The sequence below is a fragment of the Zalophus californianus genome, chromosome 16 (genome assembly GCF_009762305.2).
Source record: "Zalophus californianus isolate mZalCal1 chromosome 16, mZalCal1.pri.v2, whole genome shotgun sequence".
NCBI lineage: Eukaryota > Metazoa > Chordata > Mammalia > Carnivora > Otariidae > Zalophus > Zalophus californianus.
In genome coordinates, this window is record NC_045610.1 from 57,008,164 (window position 1) to 57,033,203 (window position 25,040).

General features: G+C 47.1%; 2 protein-coding genes across 8 annotated transcripts in view; one reads left to right on the plus strand and one right to left on the minus strand.

Moving 5' to 3' along the window:
* Positions 1 to 1,650, minus strand: part of RECQL5 (RecQ like helicase 5) — a 36,752-nt gene extending 35,102 nt beyond the window's left edge. For all 7 annotated transcript variants that reach the window (XR_003525304.2, XR_003525305.2, XM_027625975.2 and 4 more), the window contains exons 1-2: positions 1,495 to 1,650; positions 859 to 993 (exon numbers count right to left, since the gene is read on the minus strand). Coding sequence is in view for 5 of the 7 variants with exons in the window: in XM_027625975.2 (XP_027481776.2) it covers positions 859 to 979 (121 nt within the window). In the remaining 2 variants the exon portion in view is untranslated. The remainder of the gene's footprint in view (positions 1 to 858; positions 994 to 1,494) is intronic.
* A 122-nt stretch (positions 1,651 to 1,772) lies between these two features.
* Positions 1,773 to 25,040, plus strand: part of LOC113907979 (SAP30 binding protein) — a 36,249-nt gene continuing 12,981 nt past the window's right edge. The window contains exons 1-4 of the mRNA XM_027567824.1: positions 1,773 to 1,949; positions 3,169 to 3,278; positions 5,560 to 5,607; positions 24,485 to 24,527. Coding sequence (XP_027423625.1) covers positions 1,844 to 1,949; positions 3,169 to 3,278; positions 5,560 to 5,607; positions 24,485 to 24,527 — 307 coding nt within the window. The 5' untranslated portion in view covers positions 1,773 to 1,843. The remainder of the gene's footprint in view (positions 1,950 to 3,168; positions 3,279 to 5,559; positions 5,608 to 24,484; positions 24,528 to 25,040) is intronic.

Consider the following 25,040-nt stretch of genomic DNA (forward strand, 5'->3'; position numbering starts at 1 on the left):
CGAGCTCGCTCTCTCTCTCTCTCTCAAATAAATAAATCTTTAAAAGAAAATAGATAAATAAATAAATGCATCCTGCCTTTTGTCTTTTTCTTCATCAAGGCTGTTGAAACCTGAATGAGAGTATAGGAAAAGCACCTAGCAGAGTGTCTGGCACATGGAAAGGTCTCAATATAATGCTAATTTCCTTCCCATCCTTCCTGTGTAAAGGGCAGAGATCCAGAGAGATTTGGACATGGGCACAAACCATTTCCAGTAATGGCAATAACAACCACAAGGGTGAGAAGTCTGAGTCTGTTGGGATATGGATGATTGAATTAAACAGCCATAAAAGTTGAATACTTCTAGACGAGTGTATATAGCTGTGGAGACATGGAAGCAACATCACTTAGAGGTCTTTTGTTTGTAAGTGTTATGATGTAATTAGTATTACATTGTTGCTTTCCTCCTGAGAAGCTCCATTTGCCAATATATCTCAGGTTTATAATACTATGACTCTTTCCTTCCCTATTTAGGACCCAGCTCACTCAATCTTCAACAAAGGGCTTAGAAGGTCAGTGACTAGATTAGGCTATTCCTGCCACTCGCGCTACTGCCTACACACAAACGAACATGAATTGAAATCTATGAGTTGTTTTCAAAGACAATCTGTAGCCCTGTCTATGAAATGTAAGAACCAGAACAGCTGGGTGATTCTACCAATAAAACTGCAAGTTTTAAGTGACAAGTCTACAAGATTTCCAACAATTATGGACGAAGGGTGGGGAAGTAGGAAGGGTCAAAAGGAGGGCATTGGCACCTTCTGGCAATGCTACAGTATAGCCAGCACAAACGTAAACACAGGTAGTTTGGCAATGTTACCTTTCACTATGGCCATGGTCGCACTCTCCTGTAAAGGTGTCTTAAAAGAGTCAAACCCAAAGACCTTCTTCAACGTGCTCCGGACTCGACGCTCAGGGTCAAAAGAAGGGCGGGTGCTCATCTTAGCGACAGACAGTGGCCAGAAGTTAAGGTAAAGGTGATGATCGCATGACTGCGATGAAAACTCTGTTCCGCTTTTAAAATACTGCTTATTTTTCTCTAAGAAAATTTATTACTCTCAAGCAATAGATTATTTCCAACTAACATAGCTCCAGATGAACAGCCTCAAGCAACACATTCCTGGGCAATTAACATCTCCACTTCTATGCTCAGGAAAATTGAAACATTGAACTATCCCCATGCCATGATATAGCACAGAGCTAGAAATCAGATTAGAAGAAACACAAACTGGGTCTTTGAAATAATTTGGAAAAGATGTTAATTGTTTTTCTAAGATCCACCTCCTGCTCCTTTTATAAGGGCTGCTATCACGGCCATTCTTCCCCCCGCTCCCCAGCCCCGATCCCTTCTTCCCACCTCCCAGAGGAGAGTCCATCCCTCTTCTTCCTCTAAGCCCCAGATCCGCTCTTTTCTCCCTTCCCCAACCGAAGCCTCCCTCTCTTCACCCCAAGATATCAGAGCTGGGCGTGGGCCACCCGGGAGCGAAGACTCTTGCTGGGCCGCTGCTGGCCGCCGATCGGGAACTACTCGAAGACCCCCATAAGCCACACTAAATTCTGAGGAGCCAAATGGCTGGGAATCAGCGTCAGGTAAAACCCACTCAACCTTATATCTGTCGCGCAGTGATGACGTTTAAGCGGCTCGGTTGCGAGGGGCGGGGCCAGGCTCAGAAACGGCCGTTTTGATTGGTTTCTGCACAGGAACCGGCGCGGGTTCTCCTGGGATAGGAAAAAGTCGCCTTCCCTCACGGAAGTCGGCTTTTTTGACTCATAGGAGTGAGGCACTTTGGGGATGTGGGAGTAAGATGGCGGGGAAGAAGAATGTTCTGTCGTCTCTGGCCGTTTACGCGGAAGATTCAGAGCCCGAGTCCGACGGCGAGGCTGGGGTCGAAGCGGCGGGCGGCGCGCCTGGTGAGGCCCGAGTAGGGAACTGGAAGGGGAGAATCTGGTGTCTGCGCGGAATGCTGCTCCCCTAGCAGGGCGGGAGGGAAAGGTGGTCATTGTGCCCCAAGTGTCGGGTCCGGGAGCCGCGAAGCGCGATCGAGGCCCTGGTTGGAACAGAGTAGACGCTCTGGAATAAGAATGGGCCATCTTCTTTCGTTGATTCGATTATTCTGCCGAAACTGTTGAAAGTCTTCTCCGTGCCGGGCACCGTGGGGCATAGGGATGGACCTCCGGGTTCATTGTATAACGGAGAGAGCGAAGAGTAGAACGTACGTGGAGTGTGATAAAGGTTGTGGCTTGTTAAATTTGTAATTTCGCATCTTGGAGCTTTTAAATATGTATGTCTGATCTCGCTGGCGACGGAGTAATTTGTAGATATGGGGTAGGATCTGGGCATTTTGTGAGCTTTTCAATGCTCCTCAGTGATTCCCTTACTTTGTGAGCTGTTGAAGCCCATCAGTGATTTTGTTGCCCTACTCACGTCGAGAATCACAATGTTAGGAAATGGGAACAGATTTCTTTGGGATCATAGAGAGGGCAGCAAGTTACCTAACATATCTGGGCCTTCCTTTCCTCATTTGGAGGTTAGCTAATCTCAGTTTTGTGTGGTGTCTTCCAGTCAGGAGGTTCTCTGGTGGCTTCCCAGTAATTTGTAGCGTTTTATATTTTTTGCTGTTGGTTGTTTCGGTTTAAAGATAGAAGGAGATTTTGCTTCTGGAGTAGATATGATTGGTAGCCCCTCTGAGGGCCCCAGTTAAAGCTCCTGTTCCTAGGGGAGGACACACAAAAATGAGGGCGACAGAGTCCTTGTCCTTGTATGAGAAGACAAGTTCTGGTGCCTCTGATACTAGGTAGAGATACCCATATCAAAAGAGGTTTTCAGACAATGTGCAAGACTAGTAGTTCAGAGAAGAGAAGGCTTCAATTGGCATACTAAATGGATGGGAAGCATGAAAGAAGGAATTTAGCATTTGGTTTTCTTCCATGTTCTTTTAATGATTTTATCCACTAAATTGTGGATTTAGTGGATAATCTTTCCAAAGGCAGATTCTGGATCTATAGTCACTTACATGAGATTTAGGCACCCCTTTGATCTTCAGGGGTGGTTCTGGCCACTCAAATAACTGAAATGCTGTCTTGCATTTTTGAATGCCTTCATTCATTTTTCTTTTTTCCTCTGTTTCAGAGGAGAAAGGTGGATTAGTATCTGAAGCCTATGGAGAGGATGACTTTTCTCGGCTTGGAGGTGATGAAGATGGTTATGAAGAAGAAGAGGATGAGAACAGCAAACAGTCGGTAAGTAAATCTGTTCCCAAATCCAGAGTTGCTCAAAGCACCATTTCATTTGTCAGAAATCTTCGAACTGTACCAGCAGTGTTCCATTCCACAGCTAAAATCATTCCCCTCCCTTCCCCCGCTTTTTATTTGTTATCAGTTGAGGAAACTGGGTTGGATATCAGTGCTCTGTTTAAAAACGAAACCTGTTTTCATCTGGACCATTTTGTATTAACTTTTGAATTGAAATTTGGGGGAAGAGATAATGGACTATTTTATTTAACTGAGATATGTTTCATGTTGGTTTTCCCTGTTAAGATAGTTTATTCCATTTGTAACAATGCATTCATGCTAACTGGTGTATCATTTATATTTACACTCAACTGTGTTATTTTTAATCTTGGTTGGAGTTTATTCAAATCTTTCAGCTTATCAAAAAGATTAGGAAGGGAAATTCTATAGTTTTTTATTCGTAGTTTGACCCTTCTTAACTTCTTTCTTGATATTTTACTTGAAACTTTTTAGCAGAGTGCCCGCGGTTCTTGAGCACAAATCTTGCCTGATGTTTAGTATGTGCTGGCAACAAAGAAAAGAGAACTTTGTCTTAATTAACCAGAAAGCCTTTGGATACACTATCGCCTGAGCCTCAGGAGCCAGAATTTAAAAGTTTGGAGAGAAAGCAAGGATTCAACCTGGTGCTTAGCACAAAGACATACAAAGTGAAATCTGGATATAGAATCTGGTTATTAAGCAACATCTTTAACTGAGATTCTCAATGTACTTTATTACTTGTTTGAAAGTTTTCTTATGCATTGATTTTTAAATATTAGCGTTAAAAGACTTTCTAAGTAAAACAAAAAAGCATTTTGTATTTGATGCTCTTTTGGAAGAAATTTTCATGTCCTTAGCCCCACCATTAATGCTGATAATTCAGAATTGACTAAAATTGTTTAGAAAAGCTTTGCAAATTGTTTTCTTTTCTTGCTTTTTCTTTAAGTGCACACATACTGTCTTAACACCATAACTGTTTTCTTATGAAATGTGCATGGTGTGTCTCTGAAGTGTTGTTCCACATTGCTTTGCTTAGAATTTTCATCATATTTAAGCTTTATGTCATTCTACTAAAATCCTCTCATCAAATCCCAATATAGGCATTCTAAAATGTGATTGTATTTGGCTGAGCTACATCTCTGATTATTTGGCTTGATTGATTTCATTTTGAGGAAGTCATGGAGATTGCATTTAAACCTTTGGGCTCACTGGCAACCGACAGGACAGTTAAATCTCAAAGCCATCAGTATAGTTTGTTCCAGTCTCACAGGTGATGTTTATATTAACATCTGGGGTGCTACTTAATGTTTGGGTTAAAGCGTAGCTCAATTGAGAAAAGCAATTTCAAATGAAACTTAATTTTTTCCTGGGTGTTAAGTTAAAGGCTCTTGTGCATTGGGGTGTTCTTTGAACAGTCACGGATATAGCTACATAATAGGGTAGCTGATCTTCAACCTCCAGTAGCATTCAGTGGAATGGTGGGCTAGCCCGTGTGAGGCCAGTGCACGCTTTGGAGAATGCCTTGTTCACATGGTGCTTTGTGTCAGGCAGGCCGTTTGGATCAGGAAGAAGACTGGATAGAACCGGGTCAGTGGCAGTTCTGTGAGAGCTTGGATGGAGGCAGGGCCTACTTGGCCAGGACCCAGGAAAAGCCGGGTGTTGCTCTTTAGTCCCCCTCCCTGGGTCACTCGCTCCAGTCATTTGACACCTGCCTTCCTGCTGTTCATGTAGCTGTGACTGCTGCTGAGCTGAAGTGCTGGGGTGTAGTTGTGTGGGGGTCATGGCACTCTAACCGTGAATGATGTCATGGTAGGTCTGAGTCTGACATCCTTGTGTGTATGAAAGGCAGAGAAGGAGAAAAAGGGTTCATCTTCCTGGTTTTAAATAAGTGATATTTCATTGGAAACACTATGCCTGTTTTATCCCGTGGGGCCTGGTCTTATTCTTTTCTGACGCATTGCAACCTTTTTCCATTTTTATGTATGTGATTTTTAATCTCAGGCATTTTCATCGCGTAGACTATGGCACTGCTGGAGTCACGACTTAGAGCTGCTGATGTTCTTTTCTCCACCCCCCACCCCCCGGAACATCTCCTTTTCCCTTTCTCTTTCTCTAGTTCTGGGTCACAGGGCAGGGGAGGGGTTCTTGGGATGGCCCAGTCTGGGTACATTGCTCCAGCCCCTAGTTATGCATGTGAGAACTCTCAGGCCCGCTCCTTTAAGCTTAATCCTCTAAATTCTTTGTCTTGTAGGAAGATGACGATTCAGAGACTGAAAAACCTGAGGCTGATGACCCAAAGGTATTTGGTGTTGGCTGTGGTGGGGTGGCTGGATGCGAACAAAGCATTGTAACATTGTGGCTCAGTTCCTCTGTCTGGGCCAGGTTGGTCCCGCTAACACACCGTGCTAACATACTGTGCAACCACGTGTACATTCTCTGGGATGAAACCTGCTTTCTAAAGAAAGGAGGTCACCGTGGAATGAGTAAGTCCTGAGGCAGCTTGGATTTCCAGCCTTGTAGATAGTGCCATATCTCCAGACTAGAAAGGCAAGAGGCCTGGCTGAGCATAGCAGCCTGCATCTGCTCTGTAGCCAGGTGAGCTTGGTGGGGTCACTGCACCTGCAGGTGAGTTAGATGTGGGAATGTTTCTAGAATAAGGAAGCCATAAGGGCTGCCTTTTATACTCTTTTTTTTGTTTTGTTTTTTAATATTTTATTTATTTCACAGAGAGACATAGCGAGAGCAGGAACACAAGCAGGGGGAGTGGGAGAGAAGCAGGCTTCCTGCCGAGCAGGGAGCCCGATGCGGGGCTCGATCCCAGGACCCTGGGATCATGACCCGACCCGAAGGCAGACGCTTAACGACTGAGCCACCCAGGTGCCCCTGCCTTTTGTCATCTTTAGTCGTCTAGAAGTGAGGAAGGGACATGAGAGGGTCAGACAGAGTGAGGCCTTTCCCCAGCTGCTAGAGAAGCTGCACCTTGTTTGCCCAGGCCCCTGCCCATCCACTTTTAGGTAAATAGAATGGTCTTTCTGAAACAACATTGCCATTTTTTCTGATATTTCCCTCTTGGTAGCAGCCCGGAGTAATTAGCAGCATTTCCTGTCATGCTCCTTGACCTATTGTGATGATGGTTAAGACCCCCCCCACCCCCCCTTGTGTCAGGTAGGCTTGCTGTACTGTGCCTGTTGAGGACACATTCTTTAGGGAACAGACATTTCTCTTTCAAAGAGAAAGTCTAATTCCATCACTCTAGGCCTCGGGAATACGGGCCAAGTTTTGTGATTAAAAGCTACTTTGAAACCAACTGAAGCCTTCAAGGCAACATAGTAGAACTTTGGAAAATTGTACCAAATTATAATCAAAACAGTAGTTTATCCGAAAATATAGTACAAGCTGTTCCAAATTTGAACTGATTCTGTGTTTGGATAGAACTGTGTGTGACCATTGAAATAAGCCTGTGAAAGGCTGTGGATGATGTGGATAACACGTTTTACCAGGGAAGAAAGTTTGGGCCCCAGCATGTAGAAGAAAGAAAAAACTTGAGCCCTAGACACTGCAAATGCCACTACTTTCTGTGCCAAGTAAGGAACTCAGGCTTAACTCATCCAGGCTTAACTCATCCAAGGATTATAAGCAGGAGGGCAGGCCTGTGGCCTGGGTCAAGGGCGGCCACACCTCTGCTTGGGCTTGCGGAAGAAAATTGGCAGTAGTGGTAGTAATCTTCTGTCTTAGTGTTTGGGGTGTGTGGGCCTTAGAGCCCATGCATGAGATAAACCTGAGGAGCTGCCAAGTGCTAGAACTTCATTATGGAGGAAAAGGAGGGTTTAGTGGGACCTGGAGCCTTTGTGTGTGTGTAGTGGCTGGCCTTTGCTTAAGGCTGGAAGGCCTTCTGGGGAAGTTGGCTAGAGAAAAAGGTATAGGTACTTCACTGTCACCCCTTCTGGAATACAGCAAACTAAACAGCAAGTCGCCCAGAAATGAGGAAGAACACCCAGGGCTGGGGGAGAGGGGGACAGAATTGGGAAATTTGTTAACGTGTCTTGTGTCAGCCTTTCTCAGTACCACATGAAGGTTGGGAAGACGTGTCGTTTATACTCACCCTTTGACTGATGTGCCTTACTGTATTTCATTCAGTCATTTGAACTTTGAGTCTGGTTGTGGAATGAAAAGTGTTCTGGAGGGGCACCTGGGTGGCTCAGTTGGTTAAGCGACTTCCTTCAGCTCGGGTCATGGTCTCAGGGTCCTGGGATCGAGCCCCACATTGGGCTCCCTGCTCGGCAGGAGGCCTGCTTCTCCCTCTCCCAATCCCCCTGCTTGTGTTCCCTCTCTCGCTGTCTCTCTCTCTGTGTCAAATAAATAAATAAAATCTTTAGGGCGCCTGGGTGGCTCATTTGGTTAAGCGACTGCCTTCGGCTCAGGTCATGATCCTGGAGTCCTGGGATCGAGTCCCGCATCGGGCTCCCTGCTCCGCGAGGAACCTGCTTCTCCCTCTGGCCCTCCCCCCTCTCATGTGCGCGCGCTCTCTCTCTCTCTCTCTCTCTCTCTCTCTCTCTCTCTCTCTCTCTCTCTCATTCTCACTCTCTCAAAATAAATAAATCTTTTAAAATAAAAAAAATAAAATCTTTAAAGAAAGAAAAGTGTTCTGGAACAATTTCTGTTCTTGAGAAGTCCTCGGAGAACAGAACACAGAATCCACCCTTACAATGACTTGTAGTTCTTTTGGAGGATGAGTGTGGAAGGGGTCAGACAGAGCTCTCCAGCTCACATGTCCTCAAGTTCAAAAATCGTGAGTGTTCGTGGCATCCCAAGGACTGGAAACAGTCTTCTGTGCTCCCTATGCCTTAGTCCTGGTGCTGGCTTACTCTTCTGCCTGAACTGCCCTCAGACTGTCTTCAGGCAGTGGCCTCCACCTGAAACCCCTACCAACCTTTATTCCAGAACTCTTCTGGTATACTTAATTGATTTTTAACAATGTATATATTTTTTTAAGATTTATTTACCTTTTTTTTTTTAAGATTTTACTTATTTGACAGAGACAGCGAGAGAGGGAACACAAGCAGGGGGAGTGGGAGAGGGAGAAGCAGGCTTCCTGCGGAGCAGGGAGCCCGACGCGGGACTCAATCCCAGGACTCCAGGATCATGACCTGAGCCGAAGGCAGACGCTTAACAACTGATCCACCCAGGCACCCTAAGATTTATTTACTTATTAGAGAGAGAAAGCCCGTGCATGCACGCACGGGTGGGTGTTGGGGGAGAGGAAGAGTCTTAAGCAGACTTGACACAGGGTTCGATCTCATGACCCTGAGATCATGACTTGAGCCGAAACCAAGAGTTGGACGCTTAACCAACTGTGCCTCCCAGGCGCCCCAACTTTTAACAGTATTTTTGAGTTCCAAACCTTCAATTTTGAATATTTCTGCCTTAAGCACGTGAAGTTTCTAAAATAGGAATGTTACCAGGATGGATTAGAGGCGCCACTTATTTTGTTAGCAAGTGGATTGGTGTCATAACTGTCTTTTCCACCAGATGGCACTCCTTCCTGCTTTGGCTTTTTATTTTTATTATTTTTTTATTTTTTATTTTTTTTTAAGATTTTATTTATTCATTTGAGAAAGAGAATGAGAGAGAGAGCACGAGAGGGGTAAGGGTCAGAGGGAGAAGCAGACTCCCCGCTGAGCAGTGAGCCTGATGTGGGACTCGATCCCGGGACTCCAGGATCATGACCTGAGCTGAAGGCAGTCGCTTAACCAACTGAGCCACCCAGGCGCCCCTATTTTTATTTTTTTTTTTAAGATTTTTATTTGTTTGAAAGAGGGAGAGAGAGCAGGGGGAGGGGCAGAGGAAGAGGGACAAGCAAACTCCCTGCTGAACATGGAGCCCAACACGGGGCTCAGTCCCATGACCCCGAGATCACAACCCAAGCTGAAGTCAGACACTCAATTGAATGAGCCAGCCAGGCACCCCCTGCTTTGCCTTTTTAAAATCTGCATTTGGTTTTTTACTACAGCAGTTCTCAAAACATTTTGGTGTCTTTACACAATTAAAAACTGAGGATCCCAAAGAGCTTCACTTCATTTTGGTTTTATCTATTGGTATTTACTATCTTAGAAGTTAAAACTGAGAAAAATTTTAAATAGTTGTCATTTTAAAATAACAATTAAACCCATTGCATATTTTTTTATAAATTATTTTCCCTGGTTTCCAAGCATTTACACAATTAAATCATTTCTTTTTTTTTTTTTTAAGACTATTTATTTGACAGAGAGAGACACAGTGAGAGAGGGAACACAAGCAGGGGGAGTGGGAGAGGGAGAAGCCCGCTTCCCGCAAAGCAGGGAGCCCGATACGGGGCTCGATCCCAGGACCCCGAGATCATGACCTGAGCCGAAGGTAGTCGCTTAACCGACTGAGCCACCCAGGTGCCCCTGCACTCAGTCTGTTGCAGTGTGTTATTTTGTTTGAACTAGTTGAAGAAAACCTGGCTTCACACACAGGTCATTGGGAAGAGGAGAAATATTTTAATAGCTCTTTAGGTGATTGTAGATCTTTTTTGATACTTGATCAGAATTCAACAAGAGATGGTTTCCTAAAAGTTACTTGCACTATGGAATGTGAAACATTCTCAGTGAACTTTTTTTTTTAAGATTTTATTTATTTATTTGATAGAGTGCGTGCGCACAAGTGAGGGGAATGACAGGCAGAGGGAGAAGCAGGTGTCCCACGGAGCAGGGAGCCCGATGCAGGGCTTGATCCCAGGGCCCTGGGATCATGACCTGAGCCGAAGGCAGGTGCCCAACCGACAGTGAACTTTTTGTACTCTGCTTTATTTAAGTCCACGGGTCGGCCTTGCACTCCGAATGGCTGTTTTACCCATCCATGATCTCCATCCTCGGGCGCTGGTGATTTAGGAAATGTTGGTTCACCGAGCTATACAGATTGCAGTGATGTATTTTGTTCTCTGATATCCAAAAAATTATGTTGGTTAATGACATTACTAATCTCATCAGACAAGCCATTAAGTATTGGAAAGCTGTCTGTTTGCCGTGGGAAATACACATTTTCCAAAATGCTAATTTTTACTCGAGATCTTGAATTTTATCATTACCAATAAATTCTGTTAAGAGTTTTCCTTGATGTGACAGGCTTCATTTTTTTTAGAAATGTCTGCCAGTTACCCAAATTTGACTAACAGTAGTTTGTCAGTCATTCTTTCAAGTAAAAATGATGTTCCATGGAGAAATCAACTAGATTAGCTAGTAACTCCCTCACCTAAGTGCTTTTCCTTGAGGTAACCATTGGACCTCAGTGTGCAGAGGTGTTGATGTGACCTCTCATGGCATCAAACAAAATGCAAACAAATTAATAAATAAATTTGTACTCAAGGGTCAAGACTCAATAAGATTAATCATTTTGACTGCTTCACCAAGGATATTCTTAAGTGAAATTGGCTTTTTTTTTGTAATTGAGAGTATGCCTACTGCTAAATCTCAGCGTAGCTGCCTCAATTTATTCTAAAGGGCCAGCTTGACCCGCCATCACTCCTACCAACATCAGCATGGTGAGAAAGGCAAGGGATGTCTTAGTATTAGGGAAATAGCTTTGACCATGCAGACCCCCAGGGGTCCACAGATCAACTTGGAGAACCACTGTTCTTCAGAAACAAGTATCTTGGGTCGGTAATACTAAATAGTTGTTTGGGAACTGTTTGCATTGCTCTGGAATTGTCCAGTAAGCTGTCAGCCATATGGGGCCTTGAGCTGCAGTGGGGGGGAGAGTATTCAGAGTAAGACAAGACAGCCCCAGTTTGGGGAGGGGCGCAGCAGTTACCTTGACCTCAGTTTGTCACCTGGAAAACAGGCATCATAATAAAACCGCCTCATTTATTTTATGTGGATTAACTGAGTAAACGTGAACAGATAATTAGCTTAATAGTGTCTGACATGTGTGTTGCCACCACCAGTACCTCCCATGCTTGCTTCCCAGGCCGGTCACCCTGTCATTGGGCCTATTTGGGAATATTGAATTCCACGTTTTGAAACTGGAGTGCCTTCAGAGGAGAGCAGTCACAAAGGTGAGGGGACTAGAACGGCCTAGAAACCACGTCACATGAGAGGTTAAGGAGCTGAGAGAGGCTACTGGGGAAGTGCCTGCAGTTACGTCTGCTGTTTGAAGGTCCCATAGGGGAGGGCAGGTGAAGGCCACATGCAGACCTTGAAGCAACGCACAGAATAACGGGAGACACGTTTGCTTCACAAGGTAGTGAGCTCCCTGTTTCTGGACCTTTTTCAGACAAGTTTTAAGAAAGCCTTTGCCAAGAATGTCCTAAAGAAATGTGTGGATTGGGGTTGGACTGACCCCTCCCCCACCCCAAGTGGTCTTCTGGGAGGGGGCTTGGGCATTATGGATAAGCAAAGTTGAATGTTCTCTCACTTCACTTACTATCTGCTGACTTTAGAAAGTACAAGTGTAGAGTATAAAGACTGGTAACTGCCCTAATTTTTATCACTCTGATGTTTGGGGTTACCTCTGAGCGCAAAGTCCCATATTTGGGGGTTTAGGTAAGAAACGATGACTCCAGACCCACCTCTGGAGGGAGCCTTTGGTTCTGATCCATCGGTCTGGGGAGGCGGGATCGAGCTCTGGGTTGCTGAGTTTGCCCCTACCTAGAGCAGAGGAGGTGGCTGAGCACTCCCATCCTGTTCTTTTCTCCAACTTCAGTTTTCTGGTCTTACCTCCTCTGTAAGCACTCTGACTCCAATCTGATCACTCAACAGAAGGTGGCACTGCTGTCCTAGGAAAGGTCAGACCGGAAGTGGCAGGCCTCTCTTCAGCTCTTTACCGCAGGGACGGGGGTGCCAGATGGCTTAAGTGTTTCCTCCATCTGTTTGCCCTTGGCATATGGGCTTTCTTTTCCCACTCTCTTTTGTCCGTGGTCTACCACGGCTACCCTGGAACATTTTCCCTTGTTTATTTTTTTCCCCACTCCCACAGTTCCTGTGGATGAAGGTATTTCCACTGGCTTACTGTCTCTTGACACACCCTTCCTTTGAAAACAAACACGGGCATTGATGACCTGGCACAGGAAAGCTGGGGCGGCCCGTTGCCAGCTAGCTGGGAGGGCTGGCTTCGCTCTGCAGGGTGGGATTGCCGACCTCCCTGCGGTGTTGCAGTCCCGGCTTTGACCCAGGAAAAGAATCCTCTTGGCCCAAAGAGCAAACATCTGTCAAAACAAAATAGTGTCTCTGGGTCAAGGAGGTGGCATCGGGTGGGGGAAAATATGGTTCTGGCATTTTTTTTTAAAGGTGTGTATAATTCTGATTAAAATTAAAACTTTTTTTAAAGATTTTATTTATTTGAGAGAGAGAGAGAGAACACGAGTGGAGGGGAGAGGCAGAGGGAGAGGGAGAAGCAGACTCCCTGCCAAGCAGGGAGCCCAATGCAAGACTCAATCCCAGGACTCGGATCAGGACCTGAGCTGAAGGCAGACAGACACATAACCGACTGAGCCACCCAGACACCCCAAAATAAAACATTTCTAAGATTATTTGACCCCAAGGGGCGCCTGGGTGGCTCAGTTGGTTGAGCATCTGCCTTTGGCTCAGGTCATGATCTCCGGGTCCTGGGATTGAGCCCCACATCAGGCTCTCTGCTTGGCAGGAGGTCTGCTTCTCCCTCTCCCTCTCCCTCTGCCTGCCGCTCTGCCTGCTTGGCGTGCAATCTCTCTTTCTCTATCAAATAAATAAATAAAATCTTAAAAAAGAAAAAATGATTCTTTGACCCCAAAAACAGTGCAGAAATGTGAGTTCATACCTTCGAGCCAGGTTAGTGGACTTGGAGTCAGAAGCTAGGTTGAGCACTGGCTTGGCTTCAGCTGTGGACCACAGGCACATAGCTTCAGCTGCCCTCCGCTCATCTGTGATGCCCACTTTCCCAGGTGATGTGACGCGTGCAGGCATGCGTTCAACAGTCTAAAATGCAGCTGTTGGTGGGCTTTTTAACAAAACTGGGTCTGGTCAGATGCCCTCATCCTGTAGGTCAGAAGTTGCCACAGTTTCTCAGTTCATGGCATCCTTAGTGTTTCAGGAATTTTTCACACAACTCACAGGCCAAAAGAAATACCAAACAGCTCCAAACGATATTCCTACCCTCACAATTTGGTAGCCGCGTGGAAAGATAATACATGAATTTGTGTGGTTTCTGATAGATGTTGATTAATGCTATGTTTCCCTTGAAATTTTTATTTATTTTTTTGAGAGAGTGTGAGCAGGGGGTAGGGGTAGAGGGAGAGAGAGAATCCCAAGCAGGATCCACACCTAGTGTGGAGCTGCCCAACATGGAGCTCGATCTCACCACCCTGAGATCATGACCAGAGCCAAAATCAAGAGCTGGATGCTCAACTGACTGAGCCACCCAGGCGCCCCTCCCTTGAAATTTTTAAACGTCATGTGTACCTTTGTGAGTTTGCTGCAGCAGCCTGGGGTGCCTTGATGGCAGTTTGGGAACTGCATTGGTAGATTGTCTCTGAGTTCCAGAGCCATGAGACTTGGTCCTCACCCTCCCTGGAGGCCTGGGTCAGCCGAATAAGCGGGTCTCACCTTCGGCGACTGTACCTCACACACTTGAATTCTCTTAAGAAGGTCAAGTGTCTCGGTCGCCATGTGTTATTAATAGGCTTGAAGTCTAGAGGAAGGATCTGCAATGGATAGAGCTGACTCAGTAATCCCCCGCTTCCTCTCCTCTCCAGCCTCTCCCCCGATCCAGCATTTTTTATTTTTTTATTTTTTTAGGATTTTATTTATCTGTCAGAGAGAGAGAGAGAGAGAATACGAGCAAGGGGAGCCACAGGCAGAGGGAGAAGCAGGCTCCCCACCAAGCAAGGAGCCCCATGCTCTGGGATCATGACCTGAGCTGAAGGCAGATGCTTAACCAACTGAGCCACCCAGGGGTCTCCCTACCCAGCATTATTATTGATCTTCTCAAGTTTCAAAATCAAGCATCTGGAGACTGGAAACTGCCCATGGAGCTTGTTTCCAAGGAATTTGTTACTGACTACTGATTTTAGGAAGAATTTTCAGGAGCCTATCAGCAATTGCACGTGGGCAGCATTTCCCATTGAAATCTTTGATTCTCTTTATCGATCATCTAAGGAAAGAGGCTCCAGAACATGTTCCAGCTTCTGCAGGATTGCTGCAGAGCAGATGTTTTCCTCTTTGGGCTTTGAGTGTGTTCTACCTCCAGGACTCTGAAATCAAATAGGGAGATGCTAAGGCTTTTCATAAGCAAGCGGCATAGGGTTCAGTTCATCATGAAGGATACTTAAGAGGGACAGGTTGTGGGGCACCTGGGTGGTGCAGTCGGTTAAGCATGCGACTCCTGGTTTCGGCTCAGGTAGTGATCTCAGGGTGGTGAGATGGAGCCCCACATCAGGCTCCATGCTCAGCACCAAGTCTTCTTGAGATTCTCTCTCCCTCTGCCCCTCCCTTCCCACGCTCATTTTCTCTCTCCCCTCTCTCTCTCTTAAATAAATCTTTAAAAGGGGTGGGGCGAGTTATATGGTGTGGTATAGGAACCATGAGTCCTTTTCCAGCCTTCACAGGTGGGTCGTTGTGGGCCTTTGTTTGGTGAACTTCAGGAGAACCCATGCTTGTGGAATGTTCTACTGAGAATTACTTTTCAGGATCGTACAGCAAAGGTTATCTGTTAGATCCTAAACTTGGACTTTTTTGGGGGGTCTTTGACACCTGAAAGGGTTATATGGTACTGTTTTTCTGGTGGTTATCGTATCAGGGTTTTGTTTTATTTTTATTTTATCGTCAAATTATTATAATAGCAGGAATTGAATATTTTGTAAAAGAAAAAAAATCACCTAATTCCACAATCCATTTTCGTTGTTCTTTTATGTGTGCCTGTATAATAGCATACATATTTTGCATCCAGTTTTGTTTCCATTTGAATAAAAAATGTTTTCAGTGTTGTTACAATCTGAGTAATTATAATAGCAGGACACAAGTGAAAAATTAGAAGCTAAACACTTAAGAATTAAGAATTGTATGGGATGCGAGTTATATCTCAATGAAACTGCTCTGAGAAAATTTTTTTTGTCATTTTCTAAAAACCTTCAAAGGGGAACCATAAAGAAAAGGTTGAGATCCAGCTTTTATTCTAGGGGCGAGACCAGTCATTAGCACACTTTTTCACATCAATTCCCATAGCTCTTCTCGTATGAGCTAGCTAAAATACAAACCAGAGTTAGTAGGCTCTAGTAGCAAAAAATTAATTTATGTTTATAATTGTTATTGAATAAAACGTCATGGAAGCAGTTTCTTCCCAATTAGACTCTCTAGTGGACAGAACACATGTCGTGCTCTTTACGTGGGTCAGAAGAAATAACTCACTCTTTAAAACTTGAGTTCTCACAGTGCCCATGATTGTTCACCCAGTAAGGGAGGAGGGCTTAGTAGCAGTCAGGATTTGGTAGCATTCCTTCCATAAGCGCCCAGGAAGTCTCTAGGCTAAAGACAGAGTGGCAGCACCCACTGGTTATATGATTAACTCTTCAGTACCAGCTGTTCCATTCAGGTCAACTCAGACATAACTCACTGGAGCACCAGGGACCCTTGAGCTGTTTCCCCTACTCGTTATAGTTAAAAGGTAATACTTCTGGCTGTCGTCCCCTTAAGTTGAGAACTTAACACCTCCTTTGCTCTGTGACCTACGGAGTCATTCCTGGAGAGGTATTTTTCCTCCTTGGTCTTTGATGTTGGCTTCCCCAGTGGTTGAACCAAAGGCTTCATAGAAACCGTTATTATCTCCTGCCTCATAGTCTAGAGGGAGGAGATCAGAAGTTGGGAAGCGGTATTGCTAGGCTTTGGGTCAGACAAACTTGGGATTGGGTCCCAGCATTGCCACTTCCTGGACGAGAAGCCACTTCATTGGACTTTGCCTCAGTTTAATCATCTGTAAGATGGGAATAATAATGTTTGCCTCATGAGGTTATTGGAAGATTTGGATGACATATGTTAGCTTTTAGTGAGGTCTGTTGTTCAGGGCCTGGGAGGGAGAATATGTACTTGGTCCCTCCATCTTGGTTTTATTACCCTACCCTCCCCCATGTTGTACCTCCCGTACCTCATGACCCTTTGAGTGCTGATTAGAAAAAATACAGCATGACTCACCTAGGACCAGAGACGGAAATGGCCCTTGACTGTTGCTGGATTGGGGGAGTCATCCACTCTGAACTTCTTGCTGGAAGTTGTAATGTGGCCTTTGAACTGTTCAGAATGCCCAAGCCTACTTACTTAACGTTTCACATTTCCTTGCTCTCACCACGATGGCCAAATGGCCATTCATCTTTAACAAGGCTAGGGTTGCCCTTGAAGAAGTGGGAGTCATGGAATTTCCATGCTGGGGAGAACCCACCCACCCCAGGCTGGGGTCTGTGGTTCTAAGTGGTGACCTGATCTCAGCAGCAGACAGGACAGAGATTGGGAGAGGGGGAGGCTGTAGCTCTTTTGTAGAGAGAAGTAGCTCTTTTGTTGTCCAGATTGAAAGAATTCCAAGCTAGGTCCTTTGTCTAGCCACCTTCCAAAGAAGGTCTGGCTACACCTTAAGCTGAACACTTCTGGTAGAAATGCAATTGCTGGAAGTGGTGATCTCGTGCAGAGGAGAACGACCATTCTCCTTCTGACCTCCCCTCTTGGCTCCACTGAACTGCCAACAGACTGCACTTGCTCCAAGTCAGCTGAAGCTCAGACTCCCAGAAACCCCACCCCGTTCCTTTGTGGTTCTGTAGCCAGAAGAGCCCCTACATGCCCAGTCAGCCCGCCTTCAGCCCTGCAAGCCCCAACATACTTCGTCCCTTCGGGCCCAGATGCCGCAGATTACTAACCAAGGTGTGGCTGGGTGCCTCCTTGCCTAGTCAGGATTTATCTTTTTGAAATTCTCTGATTCAGAAAGCAAGCTGCCTGTCCTTCAGGGGAGGGATCCAGCACTTCCCACCCTTGTTCTGTGTTCTAATCCTTGTCCCTTGAAATTCCGCTGTGCAATTTCTGGGTTCGATAAGATTTTGCTCGTTTGCATTCCTAACTTTGGAGTTAGGTAAATTTTTTCTGAACAGTGCTTTAAAGGTACTGGTTTTGCTTTTGGCCCTGTAGACAGTTAATTCCTCTTCCTGCCACTTTGTAGATGGTGACCAGTTTGCCTTTCCAATCTTCTGGCTTTCTGGTATCTGTTATTTTTGTCCTACAGGTTAATGTTAACACCTCAGTTTGGTGTCTGACCTCTCACGTGGGATAATGCTATTGTAATTTGGTGACCCTGTTGCCTTATGTGTCAGAAAGACTTCACTTTTCTGTCCTCAGCCTCACAGAGCTATTTCCTTTGTCCTTGGGTGGCTCCAAGCCCTTCCACCCTGTCCCCAAATAACAACTTGAAGCATGGAGACACTGTTTTTACGGAAAACCTTTAAGAAAAAAGTGCAACCTGACCCACCACCGAAAACTTAATTCAAATTCTTTTTTTTAAGATTTTATTTATTTATTTTACAGAGAGAGACACAGTGAGAGAGGGAACACAAGCGGGGCGGTGGGGGGGGAGAAGCAGGCTCCCCACAGAGCAGGGAGCCCGATGCGGGGCTCGATCGCAGGACCCCGGGATCATGACCTGAGCCGAAGGCAGACGCTTAACGACTGAGCCACCCAGGCGCCCAGCTTAATTCAAATTCTTGATGTGAGGTGACCTCTTTACCCAAACACAGACACCCTAGGTATAAGAGGGAGGAGTGGAATGGCCCTCTCTGAACATCTTCTACAACTTTCTAGAAACTCAGTCTTCAGATGTCTTGAATCAAAGTGAATGTCTTGAATTAAATGTGAGATTACACTTGGAGTAGTCAGATAACAAAGTCTCCCCTTTGGAAATGGCTCCTGGCCAGAGCCTTGCATTTATATTGAAGTCTGGATGGTTCCACATGACAGAGCGTGAGCACCACTCTGAGCAATGTCAGTGGAGCTAAAATTTTCAGATAGGGAAAAGAAACTGTTTTCCTCTTTTCTTCAGTTTACAAGGCCAGTTCTAGAGCTGGCTTAATTTGTCTTAGCAGATGCCTGTTTAACCCTTTCCTGTAGAAATCTCTGCTTGGGGAACTAAGCCTTCCCGTCAGTAAGCTGGGACTGAAGGTGAGTCCATTGGATCCAAAGTTGACCCCACCAACTTCCGCCCATTTTTCTGATAAGTTGAGTGTTTCCATCCCCAGGCAGGCAGTGTGCCATGGCAGTGGCCCAATCCTGGCCAACAGGATACAACTGAAGGAAATGTGCTGGTGACCGGCTTTCTCCAAGGCTCCCCTGCGTGTGTGGGTAACACAGGGCACAGACGCTGGGCATCTGTGCCATGGAGGGCTGTGCCTGTGCAGCATGGGGTTCGGTGACTTCTGCTGAGCCTCGGGATTTCTGGTAGTCCTCAATATGCCCCATCCTTGTCCGTCAAACCACATTAATTTTTTTCTGGAGCTTGGAGGTTGTTTTGACAGAAGTTCCAGAATTGCTGCTTTCTTGACAACCCGAAGTGACTCACACATGCATCTCATCTTGATGCTTTCAAGGGGGCTTCCTAGGCATGCTAGTCGCTTCTGAAGCTGCAGCATTGTCTGCCCACACTTCGTGGTGCTGTTGTGAGAATTAAATGGTCTTTCACTGAAGTGCTTAGCATAACACCTACAGTTATTCCCTGAGATTGAGTTGCGTTAATATTCTGTCCCCAGTGTTTGGCGCGCTGCCCGGTACACAATAAACGCTCAATATATGATTTGTGAAATAAATAAATGGATTAACTGTAAGATAATTCTGTCTTTTTGTTTTAGGGATTAGGAGCGACAAGCTAGATTTAAAGATTTTTTTTAAATTCAGTATTGCCCCCGCCACCTTCTTCCTTCTGCCTGTCTCATCAGCCTTTTATCGCCAAGTCTGGCCCCTTTCTTAGTTCCTCTCTGCTGCCTCCCTGACATTGAGTTGCACATTGAAGCTAACTGTGGGTTTAAACGGGTCTGGAGTCGGGGGTGGGAGGGTGGGGAGTGGAACACTGCAGCTGAAGGTGGGTGTGGAACCTAAACCCGGCTGAGGAATGGACCACTGGCGCGTTACGAAGGAGAGTGTGTGTGTGTTTCATCAGTGTTGAGCAATGTTTGAACACCTGTTGTGGGTAGGGCACGAACCTGCAGGTGCTAGGAACACAGTGGTAACTAAGACAGGGCCCAGAACAGAGCAAACGTCCTCATCAGCTGGGTGGGGATGGGGCAGAAGACGACTTCTTGAGCTGAGGACTAAGGTCTCAAAGAGGCTTACTTTCAGCAAGAGTGGGGAGGATGTGTTCCAGGGAGCAAGGTCTCCCCAGGCCCTGGTGCAGCTCTGTGCTGGGAGGAGGGGGCTGACATGGCCTGCACGGAGTCCCCCAGGGCCTCGGGCCACAGTGAGCAATCATTTCTAAGTGAGCTATCACCAGGACTTAATAACTACTCGGCCAGTCCCTGGTCTGAGAGAATCGAAGATTTGGAAGGCATTGTTTTACCAGTCTGCCTCCCCAGCTGCCACCTACTTTTAAGAAGCAGGATTATGTCAGTCATCTATCAGAAAACGTACAGTGTGTAGCATTCTTCCCCCAGCAGCGGGGAGAGGCTGCCCTCTGCCCTCTGTTCAGAGTACTTTCTCTGTGCCTAATGCTCCCAAAGCTGGGGAAAGAAGCAACGTTTCTAGATTTGGCAGAATCCAGTTGCTGGAGGCTACATTGCTCTGTCTCTAGCCGGACGCTTTGAGCGTGCTTTGTGGGGTTGGCTCCGGGAAGGATTGATGAAGTATTGTTGGCTCTAAATAAACCTCCATTCTCTTGACCAGGATCTGGTACTTCTCTGCTGAGCACATCCTCCCATCTTAAATCTCCCAGCAGCTTATCCCACGTCATGGAGCCATATTGTTTCTACTTCCTTCCTCTGCTCCAGTCATAGTTTCTGAGTGGCTGAACTTTTTTGTATTCTCTGCAGGGGGAACCACATTCCAGGTTCTGCAGTCCCTGAGAACGAGGCCCCTGTTGTGGCTGCTGCATTCTTACAGGTCTCGGACACAATTGATTAAGGAACCAGAATTGGGCAGGTTCAGATCACTGTTTGTCAGGGCCATCCCCTGGCCTGCCACTGCCACTTCGTGCCCTGCCGCCCTGGTTGCTGAGGCTTTAGGCTCAGGGGGAGCCTGGGGAGGTTAGAGGAGTGCCGACAGCCAGGAGGGGAGGCCTTGCTTCAGAGTTTGTGTCTTTGACCAGCTCAGCACTCCCTCTCCTGCCTTTCCCGTGTTGTCACTTGGCTTCTTCAGAAGCTGTGCATTTGTTTTGTTTTTCTTTGTGTCTTAAGTAGACTTGAACTAGACAGCTGAAGTGGTTTACCTGGTCTTTCCTTCTGGGAGCTGCTAAGTGAGATGCTTTGTTTACACCTTCCCAGTGAACTGGCGGGAGAAGCCCTCGGCCTACTGCATCTGAGGGCCATGCATCCAGCCTGTCCCAGTCTCTGGGTTGTGGGTTCCGTGCCTCCCGGCTGACTCAGACACCTGTCTGGTACATAGATCTCCTGGCTGAGTTCATGACTTTGACCAACTGAGAATATCCCCCTGGAGGCCAAGAGGATGGATTCATACAAGTCAAGACAGGGACCCCCTGTGCATTTTAAAACACCACCTTGGGAGAAGAAAAGGAACAGTGGTTTCTTGTTGCTTTTTACTTGTATCCTCCTAACTGCTGCCTTCCAGCCTCCTTAAGGGCACAAAGAGAACCTATGGAGGGTTTATAACCGTTGTGTTGAACGACTGGGAGTTTAATAATGTGAATCTTCCGTTTCTCTCCTTAGCTGTGTCATATTAAATACTTATCAGATGTTTTTTATGGCTGCCTTCCAAAATAACTATCATGGATGATTCGTTCATTTTGTACTGAATTCCTGGTATCTGAGGCATGACTGGTAGGAGGGTGTCTCTCTAGGTCTTCGTCTTGAGTGTGGACCACCTCCGCCCCCAAGGAGTGTCTTCCTCTGAGGCTGCTTTTATTGGATGAAATTTACCTTGCTGGACAGTTGAGGGTAAATGGTCCCAAAAAGCGTCTTTGGGCTATTTGACAGCCATCCTCTGTGATCTCAGCAGACCCCTCCCCCCAACTCTCCTTCCTGGCTGATGGTTCTTCAGCATTGTTTGAAGTCCTGGGCTCATCCGCCTTTGAAGAACACTTGATGTTTGGCTCCAGGCCCTTCTGTGTGGGGTATAACTGAGCGTCCTTGTGCTCAGGGCAGGATGTAGGGTTAAACTGCTTTTGGATCCAAAAGAACCTGGCTTGTTGGCCGCCTTTGGGAGTATTCTCACCAGGAGCTCAGCAGGCTCACAGGCCAGCTTATTCACATCGGAGGACAGAAGAAGTATATTCTAAAACCTAACAAGATGTGGCCACCAGGAGCACAGATTCCCATTGTTTCATTGTCGGGGCCTAGGTGTCCCATGGGTGGCTGTGACACGGAGGAGAGTTCTGAACAACCACAGATTCCAAAGTCTTTCCAGGAGAACTTTGTGCACAACTATATGGCTCCCAGTCCATGGTGGCTCATTTATATTTTCAGTTTATAGGATTCTCTTAAGGCAAAGGAATCTTCTTGCACTTCTAGTTGGGTCCATGGTTCCTAGGTTGGCACTTTGCTTGGAGGGATCACGGAGCTAAAGTCCTCTGCAGGGGAGGGGGTGTTCCTGGGGATGTTGCGTTTGGGTTTGAGTAGGAGGAGTCCATGACTCCATGGGGCTCCAGGTACACCCTGGACATGCCCCACCCATGTATGTGCATGTGTGCACACACGCATTGCTAGAAGAATAAAAAAGCAAAGAGTAGACCAGTTGACAAATTGAAACCACCTGTCAACTTTATCACTTTTTGTATTTGTGCAGAAAGATTAATTTGAAAGAATGAGTAACCAAGCCAAAAAAGGAGAGACTGAAAGAAGGGGGAACACCTTCCTGTTGGTGATTTTGCCCCAACATTGCTGTTTTCCCTGAGATGTGACTGAACATCCTTAGCTAAGCCAGGCGAGGACCTTGTGAAATTCAGGAATCCCTGCCCCTCCTACCCCGGCCCCTCCCATCGCTGGGGGCACCCCAGGGTGGCTCACAGCCCTTAGCCCTGCCCAAGGAGCCCTCGGGTGAACAAGTATTTTCCCTTTAGAAGAGACACTGTGTTCGGTGACTAACTTCCTGTGCCTCTGGAGTAGTAGACCCGGTGGAATTCCACATGGCTGTCTTGCCTTCTTCCTCGGGCCAGCTGAGGGCCTGGTGCCCTCCAGTGCTTTGGGAAGGAGCCCCCAGGGGGCCTTTGAATGGTTAACGGTCAGTCCTTGGAATACTCGCCAACTGGTCAGGGGAGGGGAGGTAGGATGTACCTAACTGATGTTTTCCCACAGTTAGCACCCAGAAAGCTGTCCCCTACAGGGAAAATTTAAGGACCTTTTACAGGCCCAGGTTTTGTTGCTGCCATGCTCTTTAACACTGGTTCCTCGGGAGTCACTGCTACAAAGAGATTGTTGTGGAGCCTCTGGAGACGGGCACTCTCTGTAGAGCAGCTGATTGATGACCAACCTGAATTTGGCATGGCAGTCCTCCAGGCACGCCTCCCAACCCCTCTGTTCCCTAGCACAGGCCTGCCTCCTCTTTGCCCACCTGATTGGCAGGGGGCAGTGGCCGGGAGAGACAGGTTGCTAAGCAGCCTGGCCTGGACGTTAGGCCTGTTGAGGTCGAATGAATAGCTGCAGTGTTCAGAAGGGTGAGGGGTTTGGGCCTGTCCCAGAATCAGGAGGGACTTTTTGGGGAAGGGGGTTAAGAACTACCACTCTGCTCTTGGCAGGGAGCCATAGCAAGGGCGGGCTTTTGGTGGCCTCCTGGCACCTTCCTTTCTGAAGCATCACTTGGTGTAACATTTCTTCAGTAAGTGGAGTATGCAGGACTCTGCAGCTGTGGCCGTGTGCCCATTTTGTTCAGAGTTGTTAACTGTCTTGTCTCCTCCCCCCGCCCCCACCACCACAGGGAAAAGAAAGGAGATCCAATAGCTACCTGTGAGCCCAGCTTCTGCCACTTTGATCCTTAGCACGTGGTGGCACTTGAGAGCCCTGATCAGACTGTGTATGAGGGGCCAGGTTTCCCCCGAGATGGGGAAGACAGGTGTGTTGCTGCCAGTGGACATTTGGGACAGTGCAAGCAAGGGAAGGCCTTCCCACCCCACCCCACCCCACCCCACCTCCTGTGCCCAGGCTTTGTGACGGGGGCTGGGACCGTAACCTTCTCCAGGTGGATTTGGTTTGGATTTGGATGAAGCGCTCACCCTGAGCAGTGAAATAAACAGCGAGTCCAGAAAACCATCTTATAAGAAACGTTTGCTCTTAGGTTTCTGCACTCGACCAGCCCTGAAGGACCTGCAGAAGTAGGTGTTGTAGGGCGGAAGTTTGCGCAAAGGATCAGAGAAAGCTTTTTCTTTGGAGAGAGATAAAGCCAATGTAAAGAGTCGAGAGGTGAGCCCAGGAGAGAAGCCGCCACCGTGCCAGGGCCTTTCTGGGGCCTGGGGCAAGTCACTTATTAAAGGCCTAGTACATGCCCGCTCCAGGGTTCCATGAGCTACCGCCTGATGATAAAAGTCTCCCTTTTCTGCTTAAACTGAAAGTGAGAACAATCTCTTGGGAGCAGATAGTCTTTTGTGCTGTAGTCTTGGGATTCTCGTGTTATAAAGTTGCCATCTCTTGCTTCCTCAGTACCAGGTAGGGGTGACATTGTCGGGGCTGACCAGGCCCCAGGGGAGACGGTGGGCAGGGTCCAGGTGTCCAGGTGACGGATGGCTGGCGTTTGCTCTCCTTGGCATTGGCGGATATTGGTCCCTGCTGGCGGCTGTGGAGGAGAGACGGAAGCAGGCATGTGGAGCATCTTGGCTGCTCTGATGATAGAGGGGGCTTAGGAGGTTCAGGGTCCCAGAAGGCCCCCAAAGCACCGACTCGCTCTTAGATTCCTTGTGTTGCTTGCACCTTTTCTCCTCCCTCAAGATCCCAAGTGGTTTCGGTGAAGAGAGGAGCTGCGGGTCAGGAGTCCCGGGCTTACTTCCTTGTGTCTGTTTCTCTTTTGCAGGATAACCCAGAAGTAGAAAAGCGAGATCCTCAGGAATTAGTTGGTAAGTACCCCAGGGGGAGTCTCAGGGGCAGATGTCTGAGGCTTGCCCAGAGTGAACTGGCTTCCCGCCATGCCTGGGCCTGCCACTGCATGGGGCTTCTCTCTGCTTCAGCCAAGACCGCTGTTCTCCTGAGAGCCTTCTCTTCATGTGCTCTCTCGGGGGCCTTTGGCATTTCCTAAGATGTCTGAGTAAGACACCCAGGGAACAATTCTTCTTTGAAAGTCATATTCATGGTGCATTTCATTGGGCTTTGGTCGGTTGCCAGTGTTGTCAGGACGGATTTAGGGCCTCCTTCAGCTGGGAGATCGTTCCCCTTGTGCCCTAGGCCTGTCCTCTGTCCTTGTACGCCGCCGCCCCGCTTTGCTGGCATATTCGGGTGCTCACTGAGCAAATGTGGCCTCTGCTGGCACTTCGCTCTGTCCCCAGGAGAGAACATGCCTCATAGCCCCAGAGTCTAGGACCCTATGTGACTTGGGAGGGCAGGGCAGTTATGTTTCTGAAAAATGGCACACA